Raw genomic sequence first — 16,190 nt, forward strand, 5'->3', positions numbered from 1 at the left:
AGTCTGTCCTCACTTTCCACTGCAGTCTGTTACCACTCCCACTTTACACTGCAGTCTATTCTCACCTTCCACTGCAGTCTGTTCCCACTTTCCACTGCAGTCTGTTCTCACTTTCCACTGCAGCCTGTTCCCACTTTCCACTGCAGTCTGTTACCACTCCCACTTTCCACTGCAGTCTATTCTCACCTTCCACTGCAGTCTGTTCCCACTTTCCACTGCAGCCTGTTCCCACTTTCCACTGCAGTCTGTTACCACTCCCACTTTCCACTGCAGTCTATTCTCACCTTTCACTGCAGTCTGTTCCCACTTTCCACTGCAGTCTGTTACCACTCCCACTTTCCACTGCAGTCTGTCCTCACTTTCCACTGCAGTCTGTCCTCACTTTCCATTGCAGTCTGTTACCACTTTCCATTCCAGTCTGTCCTCACTTTCCACTGCAGTCTGTTCTGACTTTCCACTGCAGTTTGTTCCCACTTTCCACTGCAGTCTGTTCCCACTCCCACTTTCCAGTGCAGTCTGTCCTCACTTTCCACTGCAGTCTGTTCCCACTTTCCATTGTAGTCTGTCCTCACTTTCCACTGCAGTCTGTTACCACTCCCACTTTCCACTGCAGTCTGTCCTCACTTTCCACTGCAGTCTGTCCTCACTTTCCACTGCAGCCTGTTCCCACTTTCCACTGCAGTCTGTTACCACTCCCTCTTTCCACTGCAGCCTGTTCCCACTTTCCACTGCAGTCTGTTCCCTCTTTCCATTGCAGTCTGTCCTCACTTTCCTCTGCAGTCTGTCCTCACTTTCCACTGCAGTCTGTTACCACTTTCCATTGCAGTCTGCCCTTACTTTCCACTGCAGTCTGTTCTCGCTTTCCACTGCAGTTTGTTCCCACTTTCCACTGCAGTCTGTTCCCACTCCCACTTTTCACTGCAGTCTGTTCTCACTTTCCACTGCAGTCTGTCCTCACTTTCCACTGCAGTCTGTTCCCACTTTCCATTGCAGTCTGTCCTCACTTTCCACTGCAGTCTGTTACCACTCCCACTTTCCACTGCAGTCTGTTCTCACTTTCCACTGCAGTTTGTCCTCACTTTCCACTGCAGTCTGTCCTCACTTTCCATTGCAGTCTGTCCTCACTTTCCACTGCAGTCTGTCCTCACTTTCCACTGCAGTCTGTTCTCACTTTCCACTGCAGTCTGTTCTCACTTTCCAGTGCAGTCTGTCCTCACTTTCCACTGCAGTCTGTTACCACTTTCCACTGCAGTCTGTCCTCACTTTCCACTGCAGTCTGTCCTCACTTTCCACTGCAGTCTGTTCCCACTTTCCACTGCAGTCTGTTCCCACTTTCCACTGCAGTCTGTTCCCACTTTCTTCTGTGTCCAGTTCAGGAGAGGGTCCACGGGGAAACAGAGGAGCGCACACTCACACCAACAGACATCAATGCAAAGCACACTCACACCAACAGACATCAATGCAAAGCACACTCACACCAACAGACATCAATGCAAAGCACACTCACACCAACAGACATCAATGCAAAGCACACTCGCACGTTCGTACAAGCGTACATTTGCGTGCTCGAGTGCACACGCCCACCGAAAAATTGTACACAAGTACATTCACATATGCACACACTGAATATTGTAAAAAGTTTTGTTCATCATTTTCTTTTATTGAGAATTTCGTCGTTGTTGTGTTGTTGTCGTTGTGTTTTTGTTGTTGTTGTTGTTGCTTACGAAAAAGAACTTTTCTTGGGACTGTTGATGAGTGAGAAGACTATACACCTACGTTGTTGATCTTGTTCTCTACCACTTATTGCATGTTTTTCTATGTCCTTCAGTTTCTGATGTGTATAAAATCTGTGTGATGATCATCATTGCCATCACCATCACAATCATCATCATTACCACAGTGGATATGACGATGATGATTACAGACAACGATGACGACTTTAATGATGATGACGATGATTGCAATGACGATGGTGATGATAATGATGATGATGACGATGCTGATGCTGATGATGCTGATGCATGACAACACATGACTGACGGCGTGTACCCAGGTTTTCAAGCCATTGGCGATGATATTCACCTCATGCTTGGGAAGCGTCCTCCTTTCATCCTCTGTCTCTTCTGGAAATACATCACTCCATGTCTTCTGTTGGTGAGTGCCTGTCTCTACATCACTGTGTTGTGTTGTGTTGTGTTGTGTTGTGTTGTGTTGTGTGTGTGTGTGTGTGTGTGTGTGTGTGTGTGTGTGTGTGTGTGTGTGTGAATTTCGTGACAATAGAATATTCTGGTTCAGAAATCCTTTTTATTCCACAGGGACAGGAATACGTACAGTCATGACTGTGTAGTCTGATCACAGCTGACCAACCTCCTGTTGCTGACATTGATAACTATTGAAAACAAAGACCCGTTGTCAGATGTTGCTGACCTGGTCACTCCGATGACGTCTTGCCCATAACTAGCTGACCAGTCAACTGTTATGACATTGTCACTCTCATGAAGTCTTGGCCATAACTAGCTGACCAGTTAACTGTTATGACATTGTCACTCTCATGAAGTCTTGGCCATAACTAGCTGACCAGTTACCTGTTATGACATTGTCACTCTCATGAAGTCTTGGCCATAACTAGCTGACCAGTCAACTGTTATGGCATTGTCACTCTTATGAAGTCTTGGCCATAACTGGCTGACCAGTTAACTGTTATGACATTGTCACTCTCATGAAGTCTTGGCCATAACTAGCTGACCAGTTAACTGTTATGACATTGTCACTCTCATGAAGTCTTGGCCATAACTAGCTGACCAGTTTCCTGTTATGACATTGTCACTCTCATGAAGTCTTGGCCATAACTAGCTGACCAGTCAACTGTTATGACATTGTCACTCTCATGAAGTCTTGGCCATAACTAGCTGACCAGTTAACTGTTATGGCATTGTCACTCTTATGACGTCTTGGCCATAACTAGCTGTGCAGTTAACTGTTATGGCATTGTCACTCTTATGACGTCTTGGCCATAACTAGCTGAGCAGTTAACTGTTATGGCATTAGTTAATTCAGAACAAAACCAGTCAAACAAACACCCGTAAAACCAAACCAGTCAAACACACACCTGTAAAACCAGACACCTGTAAAACCAAACAGACCCCTGTAAAACCAAACAGACACCTGTAAAACCAAACAGACCCCTGTAAAACCAAACCAGTAAAATCAGACACCTGTCGGCAGGTGTTGCTGATCATCACCTTTCTGAACTACACACCGCCGACCCTGGGGGACTATGTGTACGGCCCTGGGGGCACGGCGTTTGGCTGGTGTGTGGCCTTCTCCTCCTTCCTGCCCATCCCGGCTGTCGCTCTGCATCAGCTGTGGAAAGCTGAGGGATCTCTGATACAGGTCAGGATGGTTGTTGCTGTTGTTGTTACTGCTGTTGTTGGTGTAGTTATTTTCTCGTGTCATTTAGTCAGGCCTCAGTCATGCACATCCATATGCACGCAGGCACGTGCTCGCATACGCACGCACGCACACACACGCACACACACACACACACGTATAGTAGAGTGGATTCTACAGGTTCTGTTAGGTGCGCTAAGTGCATTTTACACACGGGATCTCAATTCATATCCATATGATTGGCGTTCAGCCCACAACTCAAGGTCCAGTGACAGGGGAGAAAAATTCTGGCAAGTGTGTGATTCGATTCCTCACGCTCAGAATCTCTCGCTACCAAAGCGGACGCGTCATCACTAGGCCGGCGCTCCATTTGTAGCAAGCTAGTGCAGGCCTCTCACCTGGAAATCCAGGTCTGTTCAGGGACGATTAACGGCCTGGAGATAAAGACTGCATTGCACATGAAAGAGAGACAGAGACATGAAGAACTCGTGGGCAAACGCGCTCACACACAACAGACACACAGATAAACAATCACGCACGCATGTAATATACTCCACCCTCCCTCTCACCCAACTTCATCTTTTCGTTCTTATCATTTTTAATAGTGACAACTATATACGCCCCTCATATTCGCATCAGGCGTTTCGGATTCGCTGTATCGGTTGTTCGCTGCCTTTGTTGTGTTTATGCGATGAATTCAAAGTGAGTTTTATTGGCACTGATGTATCGACACCACACACTGCACCCTTTCATGAGGGTTATGGCTCACAATGAGGAAAATGTTCGCGTTCGCATTGTCTGTCTGTCTCTCCCCTCTCTCTCTTTTTCTCTCTCTTTCACTGTCTGTCTCTGTCTCTGTTTTTCTCTCTCTGTCTGTCTCTCTGACTCTGTCTCTGTTGCTGTCTATCTGTCTGTCTCTCTGTCTGTGTATGTGTGTGTGTCACCCTCACTTTCGTCTTTCAGGGCTGGATTGTGGGACTACGGACTGCATGTTCAAACATACGTTTAATCTTGAACGTGTGTGTGTGTGTGTGTGTGTGTGTGCAGAGACTCCGGTACACGCTGAAACCAGATTACAACATCTGGAAACCTGCTGACGTCAAAGCTCGTGTGGGTTACTACAAGGAAAGGCAGCAATACATTTCAAAGGTCTGATCAACAGTACGCCAATTTGTATCATTTTTCTACTCCCTTAGCTCTTTGAAGATTCTTTTGGGCGCCGCACAGAACTGTTCACCAGACTGCTCCAGGTCTGTTGTGTGTCAAAGCATGGGTCTCTGCAATGGCCCAATGGTATGCATTGTAATAATGCATTTGGGCTCCAAACCTTTTGAATGGAAAAATATCACCATCGTCGCCCACATAATTGTATACTTGCTTTGGGATCAGCTGTTTGAGCGATTCTTCACATTACAAGCATCAGCACTGATAGCGTTCAGTTTCAATTTCAAGGATGTCAGAGCGTGCAGACTGATCCATATATGTGCCACAATTTTTCCGCTGTGGTTACACAAATCAACACGCGAAGCAAGAGGGATGGGAAAAGATCTCCGACACCATGAGTCTGGTATGTAGTTCGGTCAGCTGTATTTTGGAAGACCCAGAGAGACTGTGCACCATTTTGAAGACATCTACACACTGTTGGTTTGGAGATGATGCCAATATTCCTTTGATTAGTTACCGCTCTTGCTCGTCCTTTCAGCTAAGACTTACAACTGCTCCCTCTCTCTGTCATTCTGTAGGGTGAACTCTTTACTTTGCGCTGCTTGTAGGAAGTACTTGAAGTAGGCAGTGTGTGCTGCCTTAGTGTGTGTTGCTTTTGCTAAGTAGGGTGAACTGCTTAGTGTGTGTGCTGATTTCCCATGTATATTGTAAAAGTAAACACTCTATAAAAACCACTCCATGTGGCCCTGCTATTGATGTGAGGAGAGAGTGAGTGAGTGCAACATTAGTTGATCCTATATTCCCCTGTCTGTTCCCCCCTCTCTCTCTCTATTGGAATAGAACCACAACACCACCTTTTCACAACTATATATATATATATATATATATATAAGAGCGAGAGAGAGAGTTCTCTATTTCAGTTTCGGGAATGCTTTGGGACAGATTTTCGAATAATCTCGGTGTGGATTGAAACAGCATGGGGAGGAGGGAGGAGGGGTAGGACCCTGACCAGTCCCCAGGGGTACGATTAAGGACACTGACCAATCCCCAGGGGGACGATTAAGGACACTTACCAGTCCCCAAGGGAACGATTAAGGACACTGACCAGTTCCCAGGGGGATGATTAAGGACACTTACCAGTCCCCAAGGGAACGATTAAGGACACTGACCAGTCCCCAGGGGGACGATTAAGGACACTGACCAATCCCCAGGGGTACGATTAAGGACACTGACCAGTTCCCAGGGGGACGATTAAGGACACTGACCAGTTCCCAGGGGGATGATTAAGGACACTTACCAGTCCCCAAGGGAACGATTAAGGACACTGACCAGTCCCCAGGGGGACGATTAAGGACACTGACCAATCCCCAGGGGTACGATTAAGGACACTGACCAGTTCCCAGGGGGACGATTAAGGACACTGACCAGTCCCCAGGGGGACGATTAAGGACACTGACCAGTTCCCAGGGGGACGATTAAGGACACTGACCAGTCCCCAAGGGGACGATTAAGGACACTGACCAGTTCCCAGGGGGATGATTAAGGACACTTACCAGTCCCCAAGGGAACGATTAAGGACACTGACCAGTCCCCAGGGGGACGATTAAGGACACTGACCAATCCCCAGGGGTACGATTAAGGACACTGACCAGTTCCCAGGGGGACGATTAAGGACACTGACCAGTCCCCAGGGGGACGATTAAGGACACTGACCAGTCCCCAAGGGGACGATTAAGGACACTGACCAGTCCCCAGGGGGACGATTAAGGACACTGACCAGTTCCCAGGGGTACGATTAAGGACACTTACCAGTCCCCAAGGGAACGATTAAGGACACTGACCAGTTCCCAGGGGTACGATTAAGGACACTTACCAGTCCCCAAGGGAACGATTAAGGACACTGACCAGTTCCCAGGGGTACGATTAAGGACACTTACCAGTCCCCAAGGGAACGATTAAGGACACTGACCAGTTCCCAGGGGTACGATTAAGGACACTGACCAGTCCCCAGGGGTACGATTAAGGACACTTACCAGTCCCCAAGGGAACGATTAAGGACACTGACCAGTTCCCAGGGGTACGATTAAGGACACTGACCAGTCCCCAGGGGGACGATTAAGGACACCAATGTCACCTCCCCGACAAGTCACGCTCACAAGCATTCTGCTCACGTTTGAGCTCCCAGGGCACTGCACGCCTCGTTGCTTGTCACTGTAACACGAGACTGTGACGTTGCTGATCACGTTACGCGAGACGAAGGCTGCTGGGCCATTGAAACTGATGCCTCACGTCTGGCGTCCATTGAAACGGATGTCTCGCATCCATTGAAACGGTTGCCTCACGTCTCATGCCTCACGTCTCACGCCTTGTGTCTGACGTCTCGCATCCATTAAAACTGATGCCTCACGTCTCACGCCTCGTGTCTCATGCCTCACGTCTCGCATCCATTGAAACTGATGCCTCACGTCTCATGTCCATTGAAACTGATGCCTCACGTCTCACGCCTCGTGTCTCATGCCTCACGTCTTGCATCCATTGAAACTGATGCCTCACGCCTCGTGTCTCACGTCTCGTGTCTCATGCCTCACGTCTCGCGTTCATTGAAACTGATGCCTCACGTCTCGCGTCCATTGAAACTCATGTCTCACGTCTCGCGTCCATTGAAACTCATGTCTCACGTCTCACGCCTCGTGTCTCACGTCTCATGCCTCACATCTCGCGTCTCACGCGATTAAAATACTTGGAAAAGACAAGTATTGGATTCTGTGTTGCTGACATTACGAAATTTGATATTATACTGCACATGTGTACAAGCTCTGAGATAAGGGGTCACCTATTGGTTGACTGGGCTATGAATTACAATCAATGAATAAATAAATCGATTAAAAGTTACCTTTTGGTGCAGTCAGAATCTCTCCCAAGTTTTCCCAAACTTGTGCTCTTTGATCTTTGTCCCTGTGGTCAGGCACACGTGGACTCCAGAGGAGGGCCCTTGCCCGGACTTGTGGTCATTCATATTGAACTGGCCAATAAGTGCCATTGTAACGAACTTGGAGATGAATATCAATATCCATTTTTGTGGCCAATGTTTGATGAAAGTCCTAAAATATTCTGGAAACCCTTCTTTTATACACGCCCAAATGCCTTAAGGTATGTAAAACTGATGTGCTCCAAAAAGAAAGATATTTTGCTCAAATTGGTTAGATTCATTAAAACTATATTAGCTGAATTCTGATTGTAACTGTCACCTCACACATACATGTATATTCAAATGAGAACATATATCATAAATGAATACTTGAATTGTGTGCTCATGTACCTGTGTATGATTTGTTGCAGACTTAAACATTGTGTCCCTGTGCAATTCAGTATATCATTTATGAAATGTTTTATTTCATTTTGGTTTCATTTGTTGGATAAATCTTATTTTCATTGTGAATATGTTTTGAAAGAACTGATTGAGTGTGAGTTTGTAAAAAGGATTGCTTGTTTGTTCATTGTCTTACTTCATCTTTTCTATTCTTTTCTTCTTCTGTTTGTTGGTGTTGTTGGCGCCTATGCTGCTCTTCGTATTTTTTTTCTGTAATGGTATGATTGTGTGTGTGTGTGTGTGTGTGTTTCTTTTTTATATCCATATGCCCCTGTTTTTTTGTTGTTGTTTTTTTTTTGGGGGGGGGGTGTTTTGTTTTTTTGTTTTGTTTTTAAAAATAATAAAGTTTCACTGTTCACTGTTCAGTGGTAACCAGAAACTTACACTTCCCACATGGAAAAAAGTGGGCAGTCCCACCTCTCCCCTCACGCGTGAAGCGTGAACCATGCAGCGTGAAGCGTGAACCATGCAGCGCGAAGCGTGAACCATGCAGCGCGAAGCGTGAACCATGCAGCGTGAAGCGTGAACCATGCAGCGCGAAGCGTGAACCATGCAGCGCGAAGCGTGAACCATGCAGCGTGAAGCGTGAACCATGCAGCGCGAAGCGTGAACCATGCAGCGTGAAGCGTGAACCATGCAGCGCGAAGCGTGAACCATGCAGCGCGAAGCGAAGCGTGAACATGAAGCGTGAACCATGCAGCGCGAAGCGTGAACCATGCAGCGCGAAGCGTGAACCATGCAGCGCGAAGCGTGAACCATGCAGCGCGAAGCGAAGCGTGAACCATGCAGCGCGAAGCGTGAACCATGCAGCGCGAAGCGTGAACCATGCAGCGCGAAGCGTGAACCATGCAGCGCGAAGCGTGAGAGGAGTTGTATGGCCCCGTGAGGCGTGAGGCGGAGTTTCTGTGGCTCAGCAGCCCAAGCCGCAGTGTTTTCTGTCTGGTTCTTGGGAGTCGTGTGTGCGTGTTCGTTTGTCAGCTTGCATGGTTTCTTGCACTGGGCCTTTTTTTGTTCAGCACAGGTAGGTTGATTCTTGAAATAATAGTGTGTGTGTGTGTGTGTGTGTGTGTGTGTGTGTGTGTGTGTGTGTGTGTGTGTTTAAATGCAAATCAAACATTATATTGACAAAAGATCGAAAAGACATATAACCAATTGATAACGAAAACCTTCATATGCAGAAAGATGATCATTTGAATAGTAGAGACAACAAGTGTTGACCAATTTACACTTTCTACATACAGTTTTTGAGGGTGTATATCTCGCAATAGGGTTCAACAGTCTGAACTTAGACTATGTTTTGAGAACAATGTTTCAGCATATAATTCAAATGTTTTAACGCCAGACTGGAAAGAGCTGTGTGCAAACATTTGACGATGGGAAAGAGGGAGTTCATTCCAAGTGCAAGGTCTGGAGACAGAAGGACTGTGGAGCGTTGGAATCTGGGAACGCGGAAACAGAGTGGATCCAAAGCTGATCGAAGAGAGATATGGGATGCAGAAGTAAAGGCAGTTACAGAGATAGGAAGGGGCAGATTTGTTTATCCATTCATGACATAGAGCACTGATCTTGTACTTCATTCTGTGTGAGACAGGGAGCCAGTGGAGGAGTGATGTGCTCAGATCTTTTCTTTCTGAGGACACGTCGGCAGCAGAAATTTGTATGCGCGGAAGGGACTGAATATCTGATGAAGCAGGCAAACCAGACAAGAGAGTTACAGTTGTCAAGCCAAGAAAGAATGAGAGAACGACGAGTTAAAATGCTGCGTCAATGGACAGATATTTCTGAATTGAACTGATCCGCCGTAATTGACAAACGCAGGACTGACAGTTCTGATACATTTTTGCAGGGACAGTGTGTTGTAAAGGACAACATGGAGGTTTTCGACTGCGTTGGAAAGATGTATGGATGTACTGCCAAGTTTGATTGAGTCAATTGTGATGGAAGAGGAATTTTGCTTGATTTGTATGACCATTGCTTCAGTTTTGTCTGTGTTCAATTGCAACTTTTCATGATGAATTTTGCTTGATTTGTATGACCATTGCTTCAGTTTTGTCCGTGTTCAGTTGCAACTTTTCATGATTGATCCAGTTCTGAATGACCAGGTAGCAGTCAGAAATGTCATGCAAGAGAGAGGACAAATTTTCAGGGGTATTGCCTTTCTGGAGTTGATTGTCATCGGCATGAGAATGATACCTGATACTGCTGGGATTAAGGAAACGATTTGACATTTATGGAATAAAAGAGATCTGGTGAATGTGGCATCGAGAATTTGAGAGGTCTTTGCTTATAAGGTGAAAGGAAGATTTTAGGAAGATTTGTTCATGGACATTTGAGTTATGTTGATCGCCACCGATATTCCTTTGCGTTTTGCAACGCTTGTCTTGTGTGCACCATGTCATCATCATCATTTGAAGACTAATAAACAAAAAAAAAGAAAGAGTACAAAGAACAACTAAGTTAATATCAGCATTTGAATGGAATCGCGACCAATGATTATGGCAGTTACAAACTACCCCATTGACTGTTGCTGACGAGCGTACTTGTCAGTGAAGGGCTATCGCCTCACTGAGGTAACATACACCTTACTCGTCAGGATGAGATAACTCAGAGCTTACAGGTCAGGATGTCACTGAAGGGTTGTCAACTCACAGAGGTAACACAGACCTTACAGGTCAGGTTGTCAGTGAAGGGCTATCACTTCACCGAGAACACAGAGCTTACAGGTCAGGATGTCAGTTTAAGGGCTGTCACCTCACTTACGTAACACAGAGCTTACAGGTCAGGATGTCAGTGAAGGGCTGTCACCTCACTTACGTAACACAGAGCTTACAGGTCAGGATGTCATTGAAGGGCTGTCACCTCGCTTACGTAACACAGAGCTTACAGGTCAGGATGTCATTGAAGGGCTGTCACCTCACTGAGATAACACAGAGCTTACAGGTCAGGTTGTCAGTGAAGAGCTGTCACTTCACTGAGGTAACACAGAGCTTACAGGTCAGGATGTCAGTGAAGGGCTGTCACCTCACTGAGGTAACACAGAGCTTACAGGTCAGGATGTCAGTGAAGGGCTGTCACCTCACTGAGGTAACACAGAGCTTACAGGTCAGAATGCCAGTGAAGGGCTGTCACCTCACTGAGGTTCTTAAGACAGAGCTTACAGGTCAAGGTGTCAGCCACCCTTCTATATCTGGACTTCTTCTCGGGAATGCATTACTTTTTACCGAAAAATCAACGACTCCATTGAAAAGTACACAAAAATAGTAAGTGCACTTCCAACCCATGCCACAGTGATCTCTTTTCACCAATGTTCAGTATGCACGAGCTGTACGGCCTAAGGCCGAGTGAAATGGAGAAGAAATGACGGTATACATACAGCCAGATCTATCCCGACAGCAAACGTTTGCCCTGGAGAAATTCCAGACAGACAGACAACACAATGGACAGGCATTTGGCTTTTTTGAAATGTGATATTGCTGAATGTGAAATCACCCCAGGCTTGCATTATTTCATTTGATGGGAATACACGTGGCACTTGAACACGTGTTGCTTCATCACCTCAAAGCACATTGTTGCGTGAGTCATCATGTTGAACATCAGTTGTTCGCTTTTTGTTTTTGGTCACACATCAGAGATAAAATGCTCGATCAATATGATATTGTTTACACGTATAACGTTCGACTACAAGCGTGCAACCGAAGAGAAACCAATATTTCAAGTATGCATGGCCAGCCATTGCACATTTCATTAACAATAAAACCATAACCTGACACGGATATGGGAAAAGGTTATAAACAAGAGGCAAAGCCTTCATGACAAAGGACAAAGATACAAAGAGTTCATTGTTAAAACACACAGGGAAATGTGGTGTTGTTCATTCACTCACTCTTGCGCACCACTGCATTCACTCGAAACATTTTCACATGATCAAAAAAAAGAACACACCACAGCTAGTTTAGTTGCTGATGATGTCAATAGTTGACGTCACGGCACATGGCACAGCTAACAGAAAGAAGAATGAAAAAACATTTTCAACAGAAACAAGATGGCTTGGAGTTTTCAGATGATAATTACATAATTTACATAAAGTCAGAACAAAATGAAAACGTATCAAGCACACACACACACACACATTTAACCTTTCCCGTACGTCGCCTAAAATTTTGCGCGCCGTACGTCGTGGGTGTGCAGAAACCCATGGTTTCTAAGAAGGAATGACCCCTCGCTGTACGTCGTGGGTGTGCAGGCACCCATGGTTTCTGTGTACGAACTAACCCTTCGCTGTACGTCGTGGGTGTGCAGGCACCCATGGTTTCTGTGTACGAACTAACCCTTCGCTGTACGTCGTGGGTGTGTAGGCACCCATGGTTTCACTGAAGAAATAAGACCTTGCCGTACGTCGTGGGTGCACAGTAACCCACACCTGTCCGTAAAGCAAATTTGACTTTTCTTCAGCAGACTTGCATGCGCAGTTTCCACTTGTGCGTGTGGGCTATTTACTCCAGTGCTTGACCAGGCGCATTGTGAATAAGTTTTGCCCGTGAGAAGAGAGTGTTGTTTTCTCTACTTTGAACAGATTAGGATAAGAATAAAATTTCTATATCAACTTTCTTTTTTTAGCCATAGTCGGGTTTTCTCTACTTTGAACAGATTAGGATAAGAATAAAATTTCTACATCAACTAGATTTTAGATCAATTGATTTCAGATTTACAAAAATATCCAGTTCTTTAATTCCAACTAGATAAAAAGCTATCAATCAGTTGCTCCCGATCATTCTCTACAAGAAAAACAGTTCATTCAATATTGTTGAAGATATCTAGTGCAATAAATATTGTTTTCTGAAATTAGTTACAACTTTAGAGTAAAACTTGCCGCAGACTTGAACCGGGATACGATCAACAAAAGACAAGGTCACTCTGATCTCTCTCTGTAGCGAGCCCAAATGACGTCACGTCGACAACGCGTGGCGCGCAAGCTTTGCATGGGTGGCTCCACACCCACGACGTACGGCGTGCAAGGTTTATTCTTTGGGAGTATGGGTGTCGTCACACCCACGACGTACTGGGACATTAATTGATTAATAACTTCTTTGTTTATGTATAAAAGAAAATAATGTTCAGTGGATATGTAGTAAACTATATTATGGACAAAGTCATGAAATTATGTGGAAGTGGCTTCAATATTACTTGAGTTACAGAGCAAAAACACTTGTCTGGGTGATTTCACACCCACGACGTACGGGAAAGGCGCGCATAAATATTCCCGCACATAAAGCAAAAATCATAATATAACCTTCACAATAACCTTTATATCTAACTCACTCTCTTCCCGCACTCTTTTTCACACACACACACACACACACACACACACACAGAGTGAAAGGAGACAAAACGAAATGAAATTTGTTTCATTAGGGTAGTGCAATAAGCATTACTACTCTTTTTCACACCCAGCTGTTGGGGCAAAAAAGAAAGGAAACCCCCCACATGAAAACGGTCATCTACATGTCATATTTCATATAGAGGAAGAAAAGAGAAGAATGAGAGAGAGGAGGGAGACAGAGGATTGGGCAGAGTGAGTGTGTGGGAATAGGGGAGGGGCGAGGGGGGTTTGATTGCATATCGGGGCAAAAACATAACGCTAGATATAAAACAAATAAACCTCTGCAAAAAACAAGAACAACAAACATAAAATTTATAGCCCTGCAATGAAACCACACAGATGTGTACACATGTTCCAAAATTACACACTCAGTAAGGAAATTTATTCAGCATCACTGGTGTACCATCTCATCCATTTCTGTAGATCACCCAGGGAAACCTTCCCCGAGGGAACCACGCAAATGTTTACACATGTTCCAAAATCATACACAGACACACACAAGACACGCGTACACAATGCCTACAAATCTGTTCCCCTAGCACCAGTGGGTGTACCTGATCATGATGTTGTTCATTTCATCCCAGCCTACAGACCAAAGATACAGACAGAGCTGATTGTGAAAAAGAGTGTGAAAGTTTGGACGTCAGAGAGTGTGGATGAACTGAGAGGATGTTTTGATCGTACTGATTGGAGTGTGTTGACTGATCCATGTGAGAATGTTCATGAAGCAGCTGATGTTACATCTTATATCAGTTTCTGTGAAGACATGATAATTCCGACAAAAATAATTAAACTTTTCCCCAACAACAAACCATGGATCTCAAAGTCTCTCAAAACCATTTTAAACGAGAAAAAGGTAGCATTTCAGTCAGGGAACAAGAAGGATAGGAAACTGATACAAAAGAAGCGCAGAGGGGAATTACGAAGGGGACAGAGGGAATTCAAATCAAAAGTAGAGCAACAGTTTCAGACAGGAAAAATGGCAGATGCATGGGATGGGTTAAAAATTATCACTGGAGAAACGAAAAGGAAAACAGTAGCTTGTGAAATGAAAAGGGATGAACAGCTTGATTTTTCAAACAAATGAATGATTTCTACTGTCGCTTTGAAAGGAAAGATCTGGGAAGGGAACTGGATAGTGTTATCTCACAGTTGCAGGAAAAGATCAAAGATAGGAACACAGGTGAGGACTTTGGGATCGATGCAAAAGTTGTTGAATCTTCATTTTTAAAACTGTTGTCACGAAGGCAATTGGCCCCAACAATATCTGCGGAAGATTACTGAAAACATGTGCTTCCCAGTTGTGTGACGTGTTCTGTAAAATTTTCAACTGGTCTCTGAAGGACTGCTCTGTCCCCAGCATCTGGAAAAAAAATCTACTATCTGTCATATCCCCAAGAAAAAGAACCCAGCCGCACTAAATGATTACCGTCCTGTTGCCCTGACTTCAATAGTGATGAAATGCTTTGAAAAAATTGTTCTCCGCCATTTTCTTTCTTTCACTAAACAGCAGCTTGACTCTCTTCAGTATGCTTATAAAGCACACAGAAGTACTGACGATGCTATCCTAACTCTCCTTCATAATGCTTTCCTTCATTTGAATAACACGGAATCTTTTGTTCGTATCCCTTTTGTTGACTTCTGCTTTTAACACAATACAACCTCATCTCCTTGCCCTCAAACTGCTAGGCTTGGATGTTGATCCGAAGCTTACTCTTTGGATAGTAATTTTTCTTCTCAATAGAACTCAGTCCGTCCGCTTTCATTCTGCCCACTCTTCTCTAAACTCTACTTCTACTGGTGCACCCCAAGGTACAGTGCTGTCCCCTGTTCTATTTACACTGTACACAAATGACTGCAGAGGCACGGAGGAAACTCCTGTCATAAAATATTCTGATGATTCACCTATTGAAGATCTGTCCAACTCTGATGCTATTTATTTCAGTGAAATTAAAAAGTTCTGTTCTTGGTGTGAGGAAAACTATCTGGATCTCAACGTATTGAAAACAAAAGAAATGTTAATAGATTTTCGGAAAGACCCCTTGCCTGTAGCTAACCTTGTTATTGATGGTCAGACAGTGGAGAGGGTCAATGAATATAGACATTTAGGGACCATCTTAGACAATAAGCTGACTTTTGACAGAAATGTTGATTCCATTCATAAGAAATGTCAATCTAGAATTTTTTGTTTACAGAAGTTTAGAAATGTTGGTATAAATTCAAATATTCTTCAAAGTTATTATTTATTTATTTATTAAGACTTCTTGCTATAGCGCATATTCTTGAAGCTCTATGCGCTTTACAATAGCACGAAAAACATTCACTCAAACATCCCCACACAAACATATGCATATAATTTGAAACATAGGTGAGAGAGAACAATTAAAATAGGTCATGTCAGTTGATTAAGTCAAGAAATGCAACAGGTATTAAAAAAAAAGATAACAACAACAACAACAAAAGTAGATAATTGAAATTCAAAGAACACAAGCACATATACGCATGCATATATACGTAGGTACATACATACATACATACATACATACAAACACACAAAACACACAACGTGCGCGCACACACACACACACACACACACACACACACACACACACACACACACACACATACACGCACACACGCGCGCGCGCGCGCACGCACGCACACATGCACCAACGAACACAAGCCGCATACCCAAACACATTACTCACGCACTCACTCAGTGACACACACACATACACGCACCTACAGGCACAATACACACACGAACACAGATCAACAATCAAATAATGCAAACTACTGCGACATTACATAAAAAATATATATATATATATAATAAAATAAAAGTTCCTGCTAAGCATTTCCCTGAAGAAACACCCCACATTACAC

The 16,190-nt window shown here is 44.4% G+C and overlaps 2 protein-coding genes across 2 annotated transcripts in view; both read left to right on the plus strand.

Moving 5' to 3' along the window:
- Nucleotides 1-7,899, plus strand: part of LOC143275817 (sodium-dependent dopamine transporter-like) — a 36,823-nt gene extending 28,924 nt beyond the window's left edge. Inside the window, exons 13-17 of the mRNA XM_076580094.1 lie at nucleotides 2,054-2,154; nucleotides 3,226-3,393; nucleotides 4,438-4,539; nucleotides 7,520-7,561; nucleotides 7,894-7,899. Coding sequence (XP_076436209.1) covers nucleotides 2,054-2,154; nucleotides 3,226-3,393; nucleotides 4,438-4,539; nucleotides 7,520-7,561; nucleotides 7,894-7,899 — 419 coding nt within the window. The remainder of the gene's footprint in view (nucleotides 1-2,053; nucleotides 2,155-3,225; nucleotides 3,394-4,437; nucleotides 4,540-7,519; nucleotides 7,562-7,893) is intronic.
- Nucleotides 7,900-8,833: 934 nt separating this feature from the next.
- LOC143275900 (sodium- and chloride-dependent GABA transporter 1-like) overlaps nucleotides 8,834-16,190 on the plus strand; it is a 43,878-nt gene continuing 36,521 nt past the window's right edge. The window contains exon 1 of the mRNA XM_076580224.1: nucleotides 8,834-8,945. The gene's annotated coding sequence lies outside the window, so the exon portion shown is untranslated. The remainder of the gene's footprint in view (nucleotides 8,946-16,190) is intronic.

The sequence above is a fragment of the Babylonia areolata genome, chromosome 31 (genome assembly GCF_041734735.1).
Source record: "Babylonia areolata isolate BAREFJ2019XMU chromosome 31, ASM4173473v1, whole genome shotgun sequence".
NCBI classification, from domain to species: domain Eukaryota; kingdom Metazoa; phylum Mollusca; class Gastropoda; order Neogastropoda; family Buccinidae; genus Babylonia; species Babylonia areolata.